Genomic DNA, 22,570 nt, shown 5'->3' with positions numbered 1-22,570 from the left:
AAACCTCAGTTTGAACCATGGATGGAAGGGCTGAATGATTGTATGTTGCATTCCTAAAAAGAATATATATGACTTTGGATAATCCAAGTCAACCAGCAAAATACAAACAGCCATATCTTCGAGAGAAGTCTCTGCCTTTTAGATCTATGTATATGCTTTGCACCAAATAATAAATTTCCAGCAACTTGCTGCAGTGCCGAAACAAGTGACGAGTGGATTTTTCATCCTGCTGACAAAGAAAGTAATATGATGTAAGTTGTAAACCCCATTTCTTTAAATCTTCTTGTGTTCGAACATTGTCCATCAAAAACAAATCTGGAATCTAATTGAGCTTTAGACGGTGGCCCTGGTCGGCTGGTCCCCATAGCAAGTGCTAAGGAAACATACACGTAAAAGTTTCTTCGATTGTCGTCCACCCATGAAAGAGTTGATTATATAATATTATGGAATGAGAGAAACCTTGTTAAAATTGAGTCCAAACGGACATCCATGCTAATGCTCTTAAGGCAGGTAGAACTGCGCCATTTTGAGAGGGCGTGATTATTTTATTGTATTCATCCCTCAATAAACTAGCACAGTGGGAGTTGGATTGCATCTTTTAAGAATAGTTTCTTAGCTTTTCAACAGCAAGTCAGGAATATTCAGTCATTCATTGTCCACGAGTGACTATGGTAGATGCAGCAACCCTATGTCTCTTTCTTGATTCTGAAGGTGGATCGTTGTAGAATAATTGAAGAAACGTCCTTGAAGATATTGGGAATAGGTAAGAGTGAGGCTACATGTAGAGGAATTGTCAAAACCACATCTATGTTTGCAAATGACAAGCAAAAGTACGAAGTGGGCTATTGAAAATAGTCGCTGTTGCACGTTGCAAATCTATGTTTGCATTAAACAAGCGATAGAGCGACAGGGTGAGAGAGGGAGAGAGAGAGAGTGATTGTCCTGTTCACTCTCCTCGATTGTCCACTAATTTTATTGAAACTTGTTTAAGGAATTAATGCATCCATTCAAATTGACTTTTTTGTTGTTCAATCTAAATTATTGTTTGTCTGGTTTAAACTATAATTTTGCCCTTCATTTTTGAACTATTTAGTCAAGACAAGAAAAACCAACTTGTAGCTGTCCCATCTCACACAGGTGCAGATTTGGCACTCTGAAAATCTTTGGTGTGGGTGTGGCAGCAGCTCATACATATACACACACACACAGGCGTGTGTGCAGAAAGGTATCCATAAATTATAAATTGAAAGATAAAGTTGTATTTCATTACCTTGTAAGATCCAGCGCGTGTGTTTTTGTATGTCTGTTAGAGAGAGAAACAAAAAAAGATGGAGAAAAGAAACAGACAAGAACTGGTCTACTTAACATCCATATGACACCCCACGTTCAACTTACTGACATCAAGATAGCACCTTTTAAAGAATTGAACTAAAGACGTGGTGCCATCTAACCCAACCGGTTGCGCTACCCATAAGAGGAAGAGAGGGAGACCTCTTTTTTTTTCTTTTTTTTTCCTAACATTAAATTCTTACCACCAAGGTTGCTTGGTTGACCTTGAGGTTTATACAGACAGGGGGATCAACTTTGCTTCAACCATTCTCAACGTGAATTTCAGAATCACCGCAATTTTTTTTTTGGCATCAAGCAGGCCTTACGAACCATATCCACTGGACCAATCGACTATGTAGGCATGCAATCGGGTTGAATCCATAATTTGAACAAACGAGGAATTTATTTCAGAAAATTCATTCTTTATACTATTAACTGTAAGGATTTCTGTACGCCAGCCTCGATAGTCTAATACACAAGCACATCGACTTATTCCTTCGAGGAGTGCAGTTAAAACTTACGCACACATAAATTCATCGGAATGAAGAGGTTCATCCCAACCATTTGGAATGAGACCCCAAAACCCTTTTCATTCCCTGGCCTTTAAGCCTTGAAATGCTGCATCGGTACCCTTTAACTTAAATGTTGTGTCTCACTACCTTAACATCTAAGAACATGACACTCATGAGAATTGAACCAAAGATCTGAATTCTTACAGGCCATCCAAGAGCATAACACTTATGAGCATTGAACGAAAGACCTAAATTCCCCAACCAGCTTGGTTATGCTCTGCAACACATATATGCATATGAATTCTAAATTTGTTTTATTTGGAATATTTTAATAGAATTTATTTAGAAGCAAGAGTTCAAGCAAACTTGAAGGTTCTAATAAAAGTCAACACGTGCACAGCCAAGTAAACTAAACCAACGAAAGAGTGATTAAGGTTACACATCATGGAAAGGGCAGACACATATGGCTACAGACTCGAGTGAAACTGCAGCACTTAGTCGATGTGGATCGCTGTACATTCCATCTGCTATTCAGAAACTCAAGATACTTCCGCCGCCCGACAGCTGATTCAGTGTTTCAATGAGAGTTGAACCAATGTTAATCAGGCTAGCTGTAGTACCCAGACATCCTAGCCGCCCCACAACCCAATTACAGTTCCCGATTTTCATCTGCGATGCAAGTTAAACCGCTGAGTGTTATTAAAATCGGCTCCTGAATCTAATTGGCAATGTTTGGAGAACCGGCCGGTTAATCCGTTGCAAACCAGTCAAAACTATCAAAAATCCATTAAAAAAAAGACCAAATATTAAATTTTTAAATAAATAAAGAGAATTGTGGCTCTCTTGATCCGGCCATAATCAGCCAGATCCCATTCAAATTTGGCGGTCATTGGTTCAAACCTCGTCATGAACCCTCAAAAAGGAGACAAAACTCTTCAAAATTTTACTTATAGATGAAATTCAGAAGCTACAAGATTCATGTAATTCCGACCGTAAAGGCCCGTATGGCGTGGAAACTTATTATAGAAAGGGAAATAAAATTTGAAAATCGAAATTCAATCTTAATTTTATCAAACTAAGATGACGTTTTTGTCTGTTAAAGAGCTTTATTTTTTGAAGACTAAAAATCTCAAAAAAAAAAAAAGGACCCTTCCAATGGCTTCACCGGAAAAACACTGCTCCGGCAGTTCTTTTTAGGTGTTAAAAAAACTGAAAGAGAGAACCGGCAAACGGCGAAGGGAGAGAGGGGCCAATGACCGAGAGAGGGAGAGGTCGACGACCGGTCGCCGGTCTCGAGTAAAACGGCCAAGTTGGTTTTCTTGTAGTGTCTGAGAGTAAGAAGATGTCGTCGTGTTCATTTCATCATGCCCCGGTTGCAGGCCGCCAGCAAAACTGGTTTCCCCATGTCGGTTGACGGTCGATGGCATGAGAGCGAAACCGAGAATGAGAATGAGAAAAAAAAAAACAACAAGAACAACAACAACAACAAGGGGTATTTGAAAAGCTTGAAAGAAATTTTCTTTATGGCCTCAGGATTTTCAGAAAATTTTCAAACAATTTAAATGAAATTCATTTACGGTTCATGTAATTCCTTTCGTTGTAATCGAAATTCGACCATCGACCCTCACAGAGAGAGAGAGAGAGAGAGAGAGAGTAGAAAAGAAATGCAAGATCAGAAGCATGCATACCCAGGGATCGAATGAGGGAGTTGAGGCGTATGCGGGTACCACCACGACCACTATTATAAGGTCGATAGACCTGGCAGACAACAATGAGATCGCTATAAAAATGAAAACGAGACATTCAAATTGAAAGCAAAATGCAGTTCGACAGACCTGTTTCATGACTAGATGCAGGGTGTCTGACTGTAAAGATGCGACTATAGAGACACTATAGAGGCAGAAACGATCACAAACGGAGTTGCCGAGCGGTGGGTGTCTTTCAAGTGAATTCTATAGAGTTATTTTTTCTTTTTTTGGTTTTGACGATGTCTACTCTGAAACACAATTATAAGAAAACCTCACATCTGACAGTTGAACAACCGCCAAGAACTTTGTTGAGTCATTAATTAGTTTTAATCTAAAACGAATCGGTGCATGTGCGGTTAGCATGAATGACTTTGGCCTTAAGTGATCAAAACATTCGGACCATCCATAAGGAGATTACTGATCTTCGGGCTTCTAAAAAGAAAAATAAAAAACACAAAGTAATCTGGGATTATGACCAAAACTAAATTAAGTAGTGTTTCAAATGAAACTTTCTTAATTAATGATTTCAATCGGAGGAACTTCACCAGCACTACTTCTTCGGTTGCTGCCACTGCCACTGCCACTTCCATTTCGGTTACTTTTAATTTCATATGCTATTCCTGTTGAAGGCAAACACACTTCTATTCAGTAGATTTAGGCTCACCTTTCTATTCAAACTGAGTTTGAATGCTGCCATAAAAAATAAGCCATTCGGGGTTCTTAGAGTGAAAGGGATTAGATCCTCACAAACAATTCTCTGGAAGCTAATGAATTCCAGAGATGCGTTTCCATATATCTTTGAAAAGTCTAAATGCCTTTATCCACGCAATTCATGAAGATTGGACTTGTCCTCTACCCGTTTGATCGAGACCTTAAAGTCATGGATCATAAATGTGGCCCATAAGGTAGATTGCCTGCATTTAGAAGACCGGAGTCAGATCGGCATAAAAATGAAAATTGGGAGAGCCTTTTAAAGGAAATGAAAAGATCCAGAATGTTGATTATCGTTTTTTTGCAAACAATCACCTCTTGACTATTACTGACTACCATGACTCTCATGGTTTCATATGAACTGACATAGATCACTTAGATACAGTTCTGTTTTGGGTTCATGTTGGCCATGGTGGAGATTGAAAACATTTATGTTCAAGGACGCCTCATGGTCTACCAACTGGTCATAATTGAGGTGCTTCTGCTCAACCTTCCAAGAATTGATGCAATGAAATTTGGCAATCCTCATGCGCATTAGCTATACTGGAATATGAGATTTGACCTAATTAATTCATCGTATTGATCAATGCTTGTGCATCCCATTTTGATGACGTTAATATCTCCCCAAAATCTTTTACATGCATCAACCAATATTGTTCAAACTTGAATCGTTGACCTACAAAAATAGACAAAACAGTGATCAGACGAAGACGGGATGCTGAAAATTTTAGGTCTAAGAAGCAAGTACACCCCTTAAATTTTCCAGCACAAAACAGGCATATATATATATTATACATCAACTAATGTAGCTGATTCTATCTCTGAATTACTCCCTTGCTGCCCATCACACCCAATCACAGCAACGACGTCCGTCTGTTAAAATATATTTAACTAGTTCTTCCGGGTCGACATTTTGGTTTATATCTATACATTCATATAACTTATTGATGTACTTGAACGCCATGATGGCCAACCAGGTCTTCCCTAGCATCGTTTCCTCATGCGAACCACACAAGACTATCACCATTGTGGTCAAGTCTTCGGGTATAATAAGACAAAGTTGCGTTCTTGACAAAATCTCTGCAAATTCGGCTATTCATCGATAAAATCTCACCACTACCAACATCACCGTCATTCATTTCTCATTTATTAAGATAACTTGGCACCTGAATTGTTATACATTTTTTAATATTCTGAAACTCAAAAACATCACCATCCAAAGTCAAGACCCTTGAACTCGAAATTGCCCGACTTTCAACATCACCATCGATTATTCTAAAGATTCCAGTGGCCCGTATATGATGCGATTCGAACTGGAAATTTGGAGCATGAAGACGATAGATTGCCTGAATCGTTCTACAAGAGTGCAACCTTTTCTTTTATATACGGAGAATTGTTTTACAAATGGCCCCAGTATTTGATGGCAGGAAGGGCGCCTGACCAAAACTGGGTTTATAACAGCCCATTTTGTTAGTCACGAATAAAACAAACCAAGTAAGTTGGGGGGCTGTTAGACCATGCTCAGCCTGGATATCAGATTCACCTCAAATTTGTTTTTGGCATCAATCAGGCAGCACGGACCATATCCAGTCGACCAATCCACTACGTATGCACGCAATCGGGTTGAATCCATAATTTCAACAAACGAAGAATTAATGTATTTCAGAAAATTCATGCTTAATGCTATTAACTATAAGGATTTTTATATGTCATCTTCGATAGTCTAATACACAAACAGATCTGCTGATCCCTTGAGGAGTGCCAGCTAAAATGTAAGTATTGGGGTGAACGAGAGGTTCATCCCAACCACTTGGAACAAGGCTCGAAATCCTCCCATTCTGTTTATATTTAGGGTCTTTAAGTTGTGTCGGCATAAGTGATATACCTTTCCATTTAGATATGTACCCCACCACCTTAAAAAGTCGGAGATTATTGCCCAAATGGATCTAAAGACCATGTTCCTACACACTTTCTACCAGCTAATTTTTTTTAGAAGTTAAAAAACTAAAAATAAAATGTAAAAATTTTGAAAATACATAGGCACAATACAATTCTGCTCAGGGGATGGAATCCACCTTTCTAGATTGAGTTGACTGTTGTCAAGAAGAGTGAGCCATTACATGTACAACCCTTAGCACGCAGGAAAGAAACGTCTAACATCCTTCTGAGCACACCTATGCTCGAATAATAGTTTACATGCCTTCATCGAGGCGAATCAGGACGACCCGTTTGATTGCCCTGGATTTTACCGTGAATTTCGATGTGTGAATTTAAGGCCTTTGTCTGTTGTTGGGATTGTCAAAAGGTATTTAAGGAGAGGCAGTAGAGGTTAGCTTGTGGGTTGAGATATAAAGAGAGAAAAGAGATCAGAGCTAATTACTGCTGTGGGCCACGGAATGAGAATACTGAAAGCAGTACCAAATTCATTCCATGGCTTCTTGAAGAGCGAGGAAGGGAGGGAGGGAGAGCGATGAAGGGAGAGCTTCTTGACTTGGTCCATTGGCAGAAAGAGAGAGAGAGAGTGAGAGTCCATAAACTAAGAATTTATATCAAAATTTGGGCACAAGAAGTCCCCTAATACAGAAATTTAGAGACAAGAAGTTTCTAGTTACAATAACAAGCCACAAGACAAAACAAAAAGATCAAATATACAATACAATTTATAGAAAAACGACATAAGAGAGGGGGAGTGATTGAAAGGACGAAATGGCACCATCATCCAGCCACAAAAGGAGGATGACACCCCAAAGAGAGAGAGAGAGAGAGATTAATTAAAATAAAGCCAACGTGCTAAAATATCACCAACTCTCAACTAGTGTTAAGAGGAGAACACAGTAGAACGTATTCGATGTGGACTGCTGAATATTCTGTGCCGTTCAGCAACTCAGGAGACTCCCGGCAACCGACAGCAAATCCATGTTATCAAAGAGGGTGGAACCAAGGTCAACCAAATCACCAGTACCAAGGGCTAACTCTGCCAGCCGTACAACCCACATACACTTCCCGAATTTTTTCTGCAATTTACGTTAGATCGATCGATCGGCGTTACATATAGATGAAATTCAGAAGCTATAAGATTCATGTAGTTCCTTTTGCTGTAATCGAAATTCGACCATAACAGAGCGAGAGAGTAGAAAAGAAATGTAAGATCAGAAGCATGCATACCCAGGGATCGGATGAGGGAGTTGAGGGGTATGCGGTACCACCACCACCACCACTATCATAACGTGGATAGACCTGGCAGACAGCAATGAGATGGTTATAAAATTGAAAACTAGACATTGAAATTGAAAGCAAAATACAGTTTGGCTGGCATGTCTTTGATGACCCCTACATATATATGTAAGGGGTAATTTGGCTGTGAGGATATTCTGTCCCGTGAATCTAGTGAATTTATTTTAATGTTTTATGAACCTTTCTCAATTTGTCCGCAAATTCAAGAGACTCATCAAGCAATCTCTATATATCCTTACTGCCAAACAACCGATTAGAATATAAATTCAGAGACTATTTAGGTATAAACGACATATGCAACGGACAATGTTTAAAGAAGCTAGTTACCCTTGTCTATGGCAAACGGAGCCTGTACAGTAAGTAACCGGAGCTTCTTTTGGGTTAAGTAGGTGACCAAGAGAGAGCGAGTTTGAGAGAGAGAGAGAGAGGAACGTTCCCTTCAGGACTGGAGGGAAAATTGAACTTACAGGAGTCGTTGGCAGGTAATACTGAGGGTGAACTTGAAATTGAAGCTGCGCCGCATTCATCGCACAACCTTTTAATGTATCAAAGGACAGAAAATAAAAAGTTAACATCAAGCAGATCCAGCGGGCCGAAAAGAAATTCGGAACTCTTAGCTCAACAATTTGCTTTTGAAATTAAACAAGTGGGTAGACGTCGAACAGGAAAAGGCGAGAGTACCTAGATGAGCGTCGAAGTTGTTGCAGACCGTGCAACGGTAGAGCCAGTGAGAGCCACCCCATTTTCCGCAGATGTTGCAGGTGAATTGCCCATTCTGATAGGGAGGGAAGAACATGAGGGTGGCGAGGTGAGGGGGGCCAGGGAGATGAGGATGTTGAATGTAGAGATGGGGGGGAATGCCTGCACAGTAAGGGTGGAGGTTGTAAGAGCCGCAGTTGTAACGGAAGCCACTGATCGGAAAGCTGCAGGCATTGCAGCAGACAAGATCGGGGGTTGGCGGCCTTTGAACGAGGGAGAGGGGTTTGCATGGGCAGGCAGGGTGTTGAACAACGGGGGGAGCCATCCACTCATATGCGCTTGCCATCGTTTCGAGTAGACCTCTCTCCCTTCCTTGGGATGATCAGCGGGCACTCAATTTACAGGAGAAGGATCGCCATTAGATTAGATGATTGTGCTTGACTACGTCCGCCGTTCCACACACACACACATATAAAGAGAGCTAATTAATTAGTGCATGTTTCGTGGGTCAGGGAAAGAGACTGGAAGGAGTAAAGGCATTTCCATGAGTTAGTTGGGAGGATGGCTTCAGTTGACCAATGTAATTTGCACGAAATAATTGAGCAAGCTTTTAAATTAAGGTAAATTCTTGGAGTTCGGTTCAAATTCATCTTAAATTAATAGGTGATTGATGAATTCTCATGCACTTAGCAACAAGAGCTTACATGTTACTTAAAACATCTATATGTGGTTCTACTAATTCTCTGTTTTGTGATGGAAAAAATATTATATGTGGTTTATTCCTAAGAAACAAATTCCGATAAACCATCGCTAATTAATGCCCATATAATGATTGTTTGTTGATGGTTAATATTAATTTTTGAAAGGTGGACAAATAACAAAAAGCTTTTAAAAGGTTGGATTCTTTTAGCAATTTAAAAGTTGAGTAAGTTGACAGCTGCAATTTTTTCTATGAAAGATATTCTTGTGAGTAAAAAATGGGGCTTCAGCCAATTGTTGGTCCAAAACGAAGCAACCAGCGACCGACGACATCATGTGAAGGCTATGGAAACAGAACTCCGTTTTTAATGGAAGACTTGCGGGCCAAATAGACTGTGGATTGAACTTTCCAACAGTTGGTAAAATTTCTGAGCAATCTCATTATATATATCGACAGAGAAAGAGCCAACCAGCCAGAAACGATCCTAGACGCAGTTGCAACTTGCAAGATGTCCACCAAGCACCATTTATTATTGAGAGATCGGTTATTTTAGTAGGCCATGATGTAACTGGGACAACAATGCCGGAGTTATTTTCTGGCGGAGGGGCACTACTCAGTCACTAATACGATTAAATTGTAGTTGTGGATGACGATACACAATTACTTTTTTTAATTTCTTGATACCAGAGTTATTTTTCACTAGCGACTGTTAGATAAGAGATTACATCTACTGTGTAGTCTTTTAAGATTGAAAGTTCAGTCAATCTGAATGAAATTCAGTAATTTGACCCTCTTCTATAAAATTGGGGGAGCAAACAGATTTAAGACGTTATATGCATTAGTTTCAAACCCTTGTTCAGCGAGTGCCCCGAAGAGCTACGCTCCTATAAAGGAAAATGGAAGCAAGCCAAGGATTATGACGAAAATCAAAGTTGGGTTTTTTTTTTTAAAGACAACTTTCTTAATTATTGATCTCAGATCCACTTGACCATTACTACTGCGTCGTGGTGAGAGGGGAGAGAGATCGAGCGAGGTGGTGAGAGGGAGACAGAGAGGAGGGTGGAGGAAGAGCAAATGGACATAGAAAGGAAAGGGTTTAGAGTTGATGTGTTTGTGACCTTTCTTATGATCAGGTGCATCTGCAAGGGAGACGAGATGACAGCTGAAATTCAGTCCAATGGGATAACGCCAAGGACGTGAACAAGGATACACAAGAACATAATATCGACTACATATAGTACAACAAACATCGCCTGTGACGCCAACCGAGATAGCAGCTACATACTTAACACTCTGTTAGATGGATGGAATAGCCTTCAGGCTTCATCTGCAATAGCTATGTGTAAGCAACCGGTCCATGCTCTCTCAGCGTTAATGGCAAAGAAGATAAGATTCAAAAACCTTGATTCTCAAAAGTAGGTGTTAGAACAAGAGCAGTGATCAGAATCATATGATCATCCACAGATTAAAAGTTGTCAGCTATGTTGTAACGATCGATTGGAGGAAAGCTCTCCCATCTCTTGCCATCAGTGCGAGATTGGGCTCATCCCCGCTCTCTCATCTCTTAGCTTTCTGAGTGACCCATTCGATGAATGCCTTATCAGGGCACATCATGCCTTCGAGCAGCGGTTCACCGGAAAAGTAATGAATAGTACATAAAAAGAATTCCCTTTATATATATATAAAGGAAAGTACTGGTGAGGGCGATGATGTACTTGTGCACCAAGATGACCGACTTCCGGTATAATACAGTAAAGTGTTGTTCTTTTCTTCTCGTTTTTTTTTTTTTGGTTTTGGTGTTAAAAAAAATGTCTTTTTTTTCCCCTTTTTTCCGCTAACTTGTTTTTTACCATTTTCTTGCGTTCTTTTCATTCTATGACACTGGTCTGATCTCAACTGTAGGAATCTTTCATGTTAATGCAAATAGTTGATCCATAATTAAGCAGTTCCAAGATAGATGTTTCATATCCAGTTATTGTTTGCAAGCACAATACACTTCTGCTCAGGGGATGGAACCCATCTTTCTGGATTGAATTGAGTGCTGTCATGAAGAATGAGTCATTCTATGTAGAGCCCCTAGCGCGGATGGAAAAAACGTCGGCCATCCCTTCTGAGCATTCCTCTGCTTGAAAAAAAGTTTGCAAGCCTTCATCGAGGCAACGTCTCCTCCCAGTCTGATCGGGACCTGGAAGCCATGAATTAACAAGTTTGTTTTCTGCATCATGCATGTGCCCAATTGCTTTTGTGAGTCGGAAAATGCATGCCACCATCCGTGGATGTATAGTTAAGCCGGGTACCGGCCTGACTATTATCGGGCCGGGCCGAGCCGGGTACCGGGCTGGGCCGGGTCTGGTCACCCACGTCCGAAGCCCGACCCGGCCCATTTGTTAACTACCGGGCCGGGCAGGGTCTATCCCAAAAAGACGTCGTGACATTGACGGTGAAAATCATCCAGAATCCGTCCAGGTCGACCTTCCGGATGTCACGGCGATCCCCCACACCGCTCACTCCCGCGTTGTTGAAAATGATGTCGAGGAGGCCGATGCGGGTGAGGCGAGGTCGACAGTGGTAGTAGAGGAAGCTACCCGATCCTTCTCACTCCTTTCGTCATGATCGCCACTTTCCCTTCCAACCTGGACCCCAACATCATCAATTGTACAATGGAGAGTCGATCCACAAAAAAGAAATGATTTGTAATGAATCGTTTTGAAGCAGTGGATGGCATTTGGGGCTGATCTTACCTGCGTCGATGGGAGGTGAAAAGTGCCCCCAACCTTGTTAGTCCAATAGTCCTGCACGCCGGTGGTGGACTGGAGGTCGGCGGTGCCGGTGGCAGACCGGCGGTGCGACGATGGTGGTGGCGCCAAGGCCTACCCAACGCACAGCAAAACCCTAAATCCCTAAATGCATTTCGTAAAAATTTTAAATCGACGAATCCATTATCGACCTAACGGCCCGTTATGATGTCGGGCCGGGCTGGTCACAGCGAGTTAAAGCCCGATAAGGTAAAACAAGTACCTGGACCCGGGCTCGAACCGGGCCGGGTACCAGGTACCTGGAGGCGGCCCGGCGCCCAGGCCTATACACACATAGAGAGAGAAGAGAGAACTTAATTAAATGAAGTCAATGTGCAAAATATCATCTGCTCCCAACGAGTGTTGATAGGGGAACAATAAACTTTAAACCAGAAGTTAAGTGGAAACACAAGAGACTGTAACAAATTAATCAAATAGCGATGGTGGTTAGCTCTTATGATGAGATAAACCTCAGTTTGAACCATGAATGGAAGGGCAGAATGATTGAATAATCCAAGTCAACCAGCAAAAGACAAACAACCATATCTTCCTGACAAGTCTCCGCCTTTTAGATCTGAGTCACCAAATAATAAATTTCCAGCAACGGATCCAATGGACGCAGTTTGGTGCAGGAGTTCTTCATGTAGCAAGAAAGAGAGCTGAAACTTGCTGCAGTACCAAAACAAGTGTCGAGTGTATTTTTCATCCTGCTGACAAAGAGAGTAATATGATGTAAGTTGTAAAACCCATTTCTTCAAATCTTCTTGTGTTTGAACATTGTCCATCAAAACAAATCAGGAATCTAATTGAGCTCTAGACGGTGGTCCTGGTCCCCATAGCAAGTGCTAAGGAAACATACATGCCTGGCATGGGAGGCAGGAATGTAAGATAGTAAAAGTTTCTTCGATCGTCCTCCACCCATGTGAAAGAGTTGATCATGTTATATTTGACATCCATGCTAATGCTCTTAAGGCAGGTAGAACTGTCCCATTTTGAGAGGGCGTGATTATTTTATTATATTCATCTCTCAATAAACTAGCATAGTGGCAGTTGGATTGCATCTTTTAGAATGGTTTCTTAGCTTTTCGACAGCAGGTTAGGAATATTCTGTCATTCTTTGTCCAGGGGTAAGGCTATGGTAGATGCAGCAACCCTATGTCTCTTTCTTGGTCCTTTAATGCATCCATCCAAATTGCCCTTCTTTTTTCAACTATTTAGTCAAGACAAGAAAGACCAACTCGTAGCTGTCCCATCTCACAGAGGTGCAGATTTGGCACTCTGAAAATCTTTGGTGTGGGTGTGGCAACAGCTCATACATATACACACACAGGCGTGTGTGCAAAAAGGTATGCATAAATTATAAATTGTAAGATAAAGTTGTATTTCATTACCTTGAATGTAAGATTCAACGTGTGTGTGTTTGTATGTGTGTAAGAGAAAGAAAAAAAAGATGGGAAAAAAAGAGGAACAAGAGCACTTCTAATCTTAAGTTCAAGATCCATCAATGCCATCAAGATTGCACCTTCTAAAGAATTGAACTAAGGACGTGGCGCCATCCAACCAAACTGGCTGCGCTACCATCAGAGAAAGAGAAATAACTCTGTTTTTTTTTTTTTCTAACATTGAATTCTTACCACTAAGGTTGTTTGGCTAACCTTGAGGTTTATACAGACAGGTAAATCGCTTGTTTAACCGTGTTAAAACCTTTATACTAACAAGTAAATCACTTCCAGAAATAATAAACGTCACCTAATATTTTGAGATAGGCCATTGCTGATCAACTTTGATTCGACCATGCTCAACGTGAATTTCAGAATCACCGCAAATTTGTTTTTGGCATCAAGCAGGCCTTGCGAACCATATCCACTGGACCAATCGACTATGAAGGCATGCAATCGGGTTGAATCCATAATTTGAACAAACGAGGAATTTATTTCAGAAAATTCATTCTTTATGCTATTAACTGTAAGGATTTCTGTACCCCAGCCTCGATAGTCTACTACACAACCACATCGACTTATTTCTTGAGGAGTGCCAGTTAAACTTATCGCACACATAAATTCAGGTGAACGAAGAGGTTCACCCCTATCATTTGGAATGAGGGTCCAAAGCCCTCTCATTTGCTTGTCTTTTAAGCTTTGAGCTGCGTCGGTGTTAGTAATTGCATAGGTGCACACTTTAACTTAAATGTTATGTTCTACTACCTCAACATCCACCACCTTTAACATCCAAAAGCATAACATCCATGAAAATTGAGCTAAAGACCTAAATTCTTAGGTGCCAACCAGCTTCGTTCGTTATGCTCCGTGATACATATGTACATATGAATTTTAAATTTGTTTTATTTGAAATATTTTAATAGGATTTATTTAGAAGCAAGGATTCAAGCAAACTTGAAAGTTCTAATAAAATTCAACAGGCCAAGTAAACCAAACCAACGAGAAAGTCTTAAAGAGGTTACACATCATGAAAAGGCCACGCACATATGGCTACGGACTCGAGTGAAGCCGCAGAACTTAGTCGATGAGGATCGCTGTATATTCCATCTGCTATTCAGAAACTCAAGATACTTCCGCCGCCCGACAGCTGATTCAGTGTTTCAATGAGAGTTGAGCCAATGTTAATCAGGCTAGCTGTAGTACCCAGACCTCCTAGCCGCCCCACAACCCAATTACAGTTGCCGATTTTTATCTGCGATGCAAGTCGAACCGCTCAGTGTTATTAAAATCGGTTTCTGAATCCAATTGGCAAGGTTTGGAGAGCCGGCGGCTTAATCCGTTGCGAACCAGTCAAAACTATCAAAAATCAATTTAAAAAAACACCACATGGTAACTTTTTAAATAAATAGAGAGAATTATGGCTCTCTTGATCCGGCCATCGAATCAGCCAGATCCTATTCGAATTTGGCGGTCATCGGTTCAAACCTCATCATGAATCCTCAAAAAGGAGACAAAACTCTTCAAAATTTTACGTGTAGATGAAATGCAGAAGCTACAAGATTCGTGCAATTCCTTTTGTTGTAATGCAAGTCGACCGTAAAGGCCCGCATGGCGTGGAAATTTATTATAGAAAGGGAAATAAAATTCGAACATTGAAATTTCTTCCTGATGAAATTTTTGTCTGTTAAAGAGCTTTGTTTTGGGAATTCTCGTCAGATCTCAAAGGGTGGGACGAAAAATCTCAAACCAAAAAAAGAAAAAAAAAGACCGTTGCAATGGCTTCACTGCTCCGGCAGTTCTTCTTTTTAGGTGTTAAAAAAACTTGAAAAAGAGAACTGGCAAACCACGAAGAGAGAGAGGAGCCAATGATTGAGAGAGGGAGGAGGTCGACGACCGGTCGCCGGTAAAACGGCCAACTTGGTTTTACTGTAGTGTCTGAGGGTAAGAAGATGTCGTTGGGTTCATTCCATCATCCTCGGTTGCAGGCCGCCAGTAAAACTGGTTTCCATATGGCGGTCGACGGTCGATGGCATGAGAGCGAAACCGAGGATGAGAATGAAAAAAATAAAAAACAAGGGCTTATTTGAGAAGCTTGAAAGAATTTTTTTTTTTTTATGGCCTCAGGGTTTTCAGAAAATTTTCAAACAAGTTAAATGAAATTCCTTTATGGTTCATGTAATTCCTTTTGTTGTAATCGAAATTCGACCATAATAGAGAAAGAGAGAGAGTAGAAAAGAAACGCAAGTTCAGAAGCATGCATACCCAGCGATCGGATGAGGGAGTTGAGGCGTATGCGGTACCACCACCACCACCATTATAAGGTGGATAGACCTGGCAGAAAGCAAATGAGATCGCTATAAAAATGAAAACGAGACATTCAAATTAAAAGCAAAACACAGTTCGACTGGCATGTGTCGCCTGTTTCATGACTAGATGCAGCGTGTCTGACTGTAAAGACTCTAAGTGAATGTCTTATGAATATGTGCGACTATAAATACACTAAGTGAATGCGTGAATCTGCTGCTTAAACATTGCGGAAGATTCATAAATCTTCAAGACTCTTATAATCTGCTTAGTGTTTCATGAATGTTGAAGCAAATTGGAGAGTCAAATTACCCATTAAAATATAAATTGGACGAATATTTAGGCATGGTCGACATATGCATCGGAGAATGTCCATAGAAGGTCGATGCCCGTGGCGTATATGTGTCTATGGCAAACGGAGGCTGCACGTACCGCGAGCTCCCGAAAGAACGGGGTAATGGTTTTCATGCGTTAAGTTAGTGATGAAACGAGAGAGAGAAAAGAACGTTCTCTTCTTCCTGAAAGGAAAAATGAACTTACAGGAGCCAGTGGCGGGCAATATGGAGCTGGGTGAAACTGGAACTGCGCCGCCTTGATCGCACAACCTTTCAATTGATCAAAGGAAGACAGAAAACAAAAATTTAAGGTCAAGCAGATGCAGCTCGCCAAAAACAAATTAGGAGATGTTAGATCAACAATTTGCTTCTGAAATTGAACAAGTGGGTAGACGTCGATCAGGAAATTGGAAGAAGAGAGTACCTAAATGAGCGTCGAAGCCATTGCAGACGGTGCAGCGGTAGAGCCAGTGAGAGCCACCCGGATAATTGCAGATGTCGCAGGTGAATTGCCCATTCGGATAGGGAGGGGAGAAGATGAGGGTGAAGAGGTGAGGGGGCCAGGGAGGTGAGGGTGTTGAATGTAGAGATAGGGGCCAATGCCCGCGCAGTACGGGTGGAGGTTGTAAGAGCCGCAGTTGTAGCGGAAGCCGCTAGTGATGGGAAAATCACAGGCATTGCAGCGGACAGGAGGATGAGTTGGCGGATGTTGAAAGAGGAAGAGGTTACTGCACGGGCGGGCAGGGTGTTGAACAAGGTGGGGAGCCCTCCACGCATATGCGTTTGCCATCGTTTCGATCGATCTCCCCCTTCCCTGGGATGATTCCTCGCTTGCTTATAATTGATAGGAGATGCATCGCCATTAGATTAGATGCTTGAGCTTGACTCTGTCTGCTGGTCCACACGCAGACGCACAGAGAGATAGAGAGAGCTACTGAATTCATTAGTGCCTGCTCTATGGGTCAGGGAAAGAGATTGGCTTGAATTAGTTGAGAGGATTTGGCTTCAGTTGAGTTGACTTGGTCCACTGGCAAACACACGAGGGAGGGATAGAAAAAAGAATAGGGAAAGCAAATGGGCCAATTATTGGTCCAACTTCATTAAATGGAGAAACTAGCGGCGGAACTCAATCTCACCCCCATCAGAAGGCAGTGGATTGAACTTTAATTTCCAACACTTCTTACTAGGAAGAAACGATAACAAACGGAGTCGGGTGTCTTTCGAGTGAATTCTAGACTTGTTTTTTCTTTTTTTGGTTTTGGCGATGCTTACTTTGTTGACCCATTAATTAGAGAAGAGAAAAGGATTGAACAATTAATCATTTGTTTGGTTAACTAATTAAAAAGAAGGAAAAAAAAAAAAGAAAAGTAGAAAATTTGTTTGGTTGCAAAGGATGGAAAATGGTTCATGGATCATAAATGTGGCCCATGGATTTTGTGAGTCGATTGGAAAATGTATCCCACCATTTCTGTAGACAAACTGAAGGGCTTAGTTTACGTGAAACTCGGTATATCTCATTTATTTCTAACTAATGATTCTCTTTTTCCTATATATAAGTTGCTTCATTAAGGCGTCAATGTCTCACTTTTTCTGTCTCATTCATGAGGGAGAGATTGTTTTGCTTAAGATTATAGAGTATCTAAACAAACTATTCATAAACTTTGGCCCAATAGTGTAATCGTTCAAACAAAGCCTATATACTTTCAATAGTGTCATGCACAAGATCTGCAGATTAGTTACTTGGAGGGACTACCATATAGAAGTTACAAAGTTTACAGGTGCGATTTTCATGATCCAAATGTAATAGAAACCTCCCGGCGAATTGATCTATTTGGATGTGCAGCGCAATCTTGCAGAAGCAAGAATTCAGAAGCATTAAAATTGCCGTGTTGTTTCACGAAATCCTATTTACATCATCAAGCGGTGACATCCATACTGCTACATCCTACAAATCCAAATGAAACGCTTCACTCAATGGACAGTGCTGAATTCGATATGCGGTCAGTACCAACACTCTCCACTTCAACTTTCCGTCCGCCCCACCATAAGGTAGATTGCCTGCATTTAGAAGACCGGAGTGAGATCGGCATAAAAATGACAGTTGGGCGAGCATTTTAAAAGAAATTAAAAGATTACAGAAGGTTGATTATCATTTTTTTGCAAACAATCACCTCTTAGCTATTACTGACTACCATGACTTTCATGGTTTCTATGAATTGACTTAGATAACTTAGATGCAGTTCTGTTTTGGGTTCCGGGACGTCTCATGGTCTACCAACTGGTCATAATTGAGGTACTTTTGCTCAACCTCCCAAGAATTGATGCAATGAAATTTGGCAATCCTCTTTAGCTATACTGGAATATGAGATTGGACCTTATTAATTCATCTTATTGATCAATGCTTGTGCATCCCATTCTGATGACGTGAATATCTCCCCAAAATCCATTACATGCATCCACCAACATTGTTCAAACTTGAATCATTGACCTACAAAAATAGACAAAACAGTGGCCAGACGAAGACGGGATGCTGAAAATTTTAGGTCCAAGAAGCAAGTACACCCCATAAATTTTCCAGCACAAAACAGTTAGACATCAACTAATGTAGCTGATGCTATCTCTGAATTACTCCCTTGCTGCCCATCACACCCAATCACAGCAACGACGTACGTCTGTTAATGTACAAAAATATCACCAGCTCTCAACAAGTGTTGAGAGGAGAACACAGATAAACCAACAAAAGAGTATTGTAGTTGATTAAGGTTACACATCATGAAAAGGCCACAAGAATCTTGGTGCAGACTCGAATGAAATTGTAGAACGTATTCGTTGTGGAGCGCCGAATATTCCATCTGCTGGTCAGAACTCAAAGAGACCCCCGGCGCCGGACAGCAGATCCAGGTTATGAACGAGGGAGGAACCAAGGTTAATCAAACCACCAGTACCAAAGGCTAAATCCGCCAGCTGCATGACAGCCCACATACACTTCCCGAATTTTTTCTGCAATGCACGTTAGATCGGTCAGCGTTACATATAGATGAAATCCAGAAGCTGTAAGGTTAATGTAATTTCTTTTGTTGTAATCGAAATTCAAACATAAGAGAAAGAGAGAGAGTAGAAAAGAAATGCAAGATCAAAAGCATGCATACCCAATGATCGGATGAGGGAGTTGAGACGTATGTGGTACCACCAGTAGCACTATTATAAGGTGCATAGACCTGGCAGACAGCAATGAACAGGGAATGGGTTTCATGCGTTAAGTTGGTGACCCCGAGAGAGAGAAATAGAGAGAAGAACGTTCCCTTCTTCCTGAAGGGAAAAATGAACTTACAGGACTCCTTGGCAGGTAATATTGAGGGTGAACTTGAAATTGAAGCTGCGCCGCATTGATCGCACAACCTTTTAATGTATCAAAGGAGGACAGAAAATAAAAAGTCGAACGTCAAGCAGATCCACGGGCCGAAAACAAATTCGGAGCTGTTAGATCAAAAATTTGTTTCTGAAATCAAACAAGTGGGTAGACGTCGATCAGGAAAAGGCGACAGTACCTAGATGAGCGTCGAAGTCGTTGCAGACGGTGCAACGGTAGAGCCAGTGAGAGCAACCCCAATTTCTGCAGATGTTGCAGGTGAATTGCCCATTCTGATAGGGAGGGAAGAACATGAGGGTGGCGAGGTGAGGGCGGCCAGGGAGGTGAGGATGTTGAATGTAGAGATGGGGGGAAACGCCTGCACAGTAAGGGTGGAGGTTGTAAGAGCCGCAGTTGTAACGGAAGCCACTGATCGGAAAACTGCAGGCATTGCAGCGTACAAGATCACGGGTTGGCGGCCTTTGAACGAGGGAGAGGGGTTTGCATGGGCAGGCAGGGTGTTGAACAACCGGGGGAGCCATCCACTCATATGGGCTTGCCATGGTTTCGATATCTGTGAAACCTCTCTCCCTTCCTTGAGTTGATCAGAGGGCACTTAATGTATAGGAGATGGATCGCCATTAGATTAGATGCTTGACCTTGACTCTGTCCGCTGCTCCACACTCAGGCACACAGATAGAGGGAGAGAGAGATAGAAAGAGCCAATTAATTAATTAGTTCGTGTTCTTTGGGTCAGGGAATGAGATTGGAAGGAGTCAAGGCATCTCCTTGCATAAGCCCACTCTCAAACACACACAGGGAGACGATGAGAGAGAGAGAATAAGAATAAACAATGTAATTTGCACGAAATAACTGCGTGATAATATATATTTCCCTCCTTTAAACCGAATAATTTAACCATCATTCATGACCTGTGATAATCATTCATTTAACGACATGAGTCTACATGTTAGTGGAAACATCTATTATATCGTTCTAGTAATTCTCTGCTTGCTGCTGGAAAAATATTTATGTTGTTTATTCCTAAAAAAGAAAATTCGATTGACATCTGTGGTTTACATGGATGACTTTGGCCTTAATTAATTAAAACGTTCGAAACCATCCATTACAAGATTGCAGAATTTCAGGGGCGCTGTTTGAAATCTAATACTACTGATAAACTTGGAAGCACTGTCACAGATATCGCGAGATTTCAAAGATTTTCTAGAAAAATGGTAAACTCTGAAAACAGTAAAATCTCACAAAAAAATTTTTGCAATTTTTTGCACAAAATTTTGGGCTTTTGAGTGTTTAGAACCCTTTACTATTTTTACATTTTTTATTGAAGATTTTTAACAGACTTTTTTGAGGAAATTAACTTCGATAAAAAATACCGAAGAAAGACTTTACCATTTTCACGAAAACGATATTTGTGAAAATGCTTGCACTGAACGGCTCAAATCCATAAGTTTAAAATGTAAAACCTTTCGATTTTTTATAATTCCAACCACTTTGAAATCATTCATATGTTGATTAAACTATCATAAAATTCCAATTTTAGACTAAAAAAAAAGCTCGACTTTCTATGAAATTATCAAAGTGCCGCTTCGTGGATGGAAAACGTAGACTTTTCCAAAATATCAAAAGTACCCTGCTTCCCCCTCATCGTCTGTCGGCGACTGTGCGCTGTCTCCTCTTCGGCGGATGAACGTTCTCATGAATATGATCTCGTGGCTGCAGACTGTAGGTATCTTCTATCTATGCATATTCAGTAAAGTGGGAGGGAGCCTCTATCGGAGAAATTGCAGTCAGCCATTTTGCAGAATAGAACAGATACCGGCAGACACCGCCTGTCGTGGAGAGCTACAACTCAGAATATCAAAACCATATATAGCTATCAGGACAAGAGGCATTTATGCGATTTATTGGAGTTCTAGGAACGACACCCATGGCCGAAGTAACTTGAGAGATGCTGGAAAAAGAGGCACACTGCCATTTTCCAAAACATTTTTCCGTCCGCGAAGCTGCTGTTTGAGAACCGCATTCAAAAGTTAAAGGCGCCCAATTAATTACTTTTTAAAATTTTTCGAACTTTTTCGTTTGGACGACAACAATGTAAGTCCACTAATTTGGACGACCTGGTAACTTTTTTTTATGAGAGTCGTTTTCTTGGAAACTGTTGTTTGGTAAGTGATTACATTCACCATGTGTTGTGTCTCAGGATTAAAAGATCAATCAATGATGTACGGACGGTTTAGTTTGAAGCCCTTGTTCAGCAATTATCATAAGAATCCGGCTCCTGTAAAGAAAAATGCGAAGCAAATTAGTCTGGGAGTATGACAAAAAATAAATTTAAGTAGTGTTTCAAATGAAATTTTCCTAATTAATGATTTCGGTCGAAGCAACTTCAGCAGCACTACTGCGTCCGTGGCTGCCACCGCCACCAAAGGTGGCCGGAAGTTCCTCGATCGCTTGACATTTCAAAGAAATAAAATGAACCATATGAAAAGTTTTTAATATGGCTATTCATTGGATACACCGTCATTCATTTCTTATTTATTAAGATAACTTGGCACCTGCATTGTTATACATTTTTAAATATTCTCAGAAACATCAACATCCGAAGTCAAGACACTTGAACTCGCAATTGCCAGACTTTCAAAATCACCATCGTTCATTTTCTTATTTGCTTAAAATCATTCGGCACCTGCCTTGACAGTCAAAAAGATAATTGATCTTCAACAATTGCATCGCCCCATAAATCTGGATGATCCTTCAGTCTCTATCTCGTTGGAAGACATTGTAACTTAGACTTTCTAACAGTTCAAGCAATGTAGTGATGTTAGCACAACCCAACGGGTTGAGTGGTGTGTTATAGTTAAGGGTGGGCGTCAGGCCGGGCCGCCGCTGGACCTGAGCCAAGATTTTCGGGGCTCTAGCCGGGCCCGGGCTCCATAGGCCGGCCCGGTCCGGTTCGGCTCATTTAAGTTTAAAAATATTTTTTTTAATTTTTTTTGTTTTAATAATATATATTTATTATTAATCAATATATTTTATCTTTAAAAATTATTTTATAACTAAAAAAATTGTTTTTTATTTTTAAACAGGTCGAGCTGGGCCGGGCCTCGACCGAAACCCGGGCTATCAGCGTGTATGCTATCCTCGTGGTATTGAGGATTAATGTTGTTCTTGGGATTAAGGGTGCAAGTGAACAAGACTTTTTTTTTCTCATTTTTTCGTTTTGGAAATAAAAAAAAATGTGTCTTCTCCCCATTTTTAGGCATACTTGTTTTTAACATTTTTTTTTTTGAATAAAACTTGTTTTCTGGGACACTAGATTGTAGGAAACTTTCATGTTAATGCAAATAATACACCCGTTTCAAAATAGATGTCTCATATCCTGTTTCTTGTTCGC

At 40.8% G+C, this 22,570-nt stretch overlaps 1 protein-coding gene and 2 long non-coding RNA genes across 3 annotated transcripts; all 3 read right to left on the bottom strand.

Annotated features, from left to right (window-relative positions):
• Positions 1 to 2,241: 2,241 nt before the first annotated feature.
• LOC126410414 (uncharacterized) lies at positions 2,242 to 3,811 on the bottom strand. The gene is made up of 3 exons (XR_007574347.1): positions 3,677 to 3,811; positions 3,530 to 3,599; positions 2,242 to 2,510 (listed from the first exon to the last, which is right to left on the bottom strand). It is a non-coding gene; the product is annotated as an uncharacterized LOC126410414 (long non-coding RNA).
• A 3,017-nt stretch (positions 3,812 to 6,828) lies between these two features.
• LOC116261199 (uncharacterized) lies at positions 6,829 to 19,718 on the bottom strand. Its single transcript, XM_050079604.1, has 4 exons — positions 19,355 to 19,718; positions 8,002 to 8,069; positions 7,466 to 7,537; positions 6,829 to 7,314 (listed from the first exon to the last, which is right to left on the bottom strand). Exons 1-4 carry the CDS (start codon positions 19,716 to 19,718, stop codon positions 7,177 to 7,179), a joined length of 642 nt encoding a protein of 213 aa, XP_049935561.1. The 3' UTR covers positions 6,829 to 7,176.
• LOC116261321 (uncharacterized) lies at positions 14,047 to 16,625 on the bottom strand. Its single transcript, XR_004174268.2, has 4 exons — positions 16,231 to 16,625; positions 16,012 to 16,076; positions 15,430 to 15,498; positions 14,047 to 14,419 (listed from the first exon to the last, which is right to left on the bottom strand). It is a non-coding gene; the product is annotated as an uncharacterized LOC116261321 (long non-coding RNA).
• Positions 19,719 to 22,570: the final 2,852 nt, after the last annotated feature.

This window comes from Nymphaea colorata, chromosome 9 (genome assembly GCF_008831285.2).
Source record: "Nymphaea colorata isolate Beijing-Zhang1983 chromosome 9, ASM883128v2, whole genome shotgun sequence".
Taxonomy (NCBI): Eukaryota; Viridiplantae; Streptophyta; class Magnoliopsida; order Nymphaeales; family Nymphaeaceae; genus Nymphaea; species Nymphaea colorata.
Note: the sequence above shows the minus strand (reverse complement) of the source record. Positions and strands in the feature narration are given on the sequence as shown.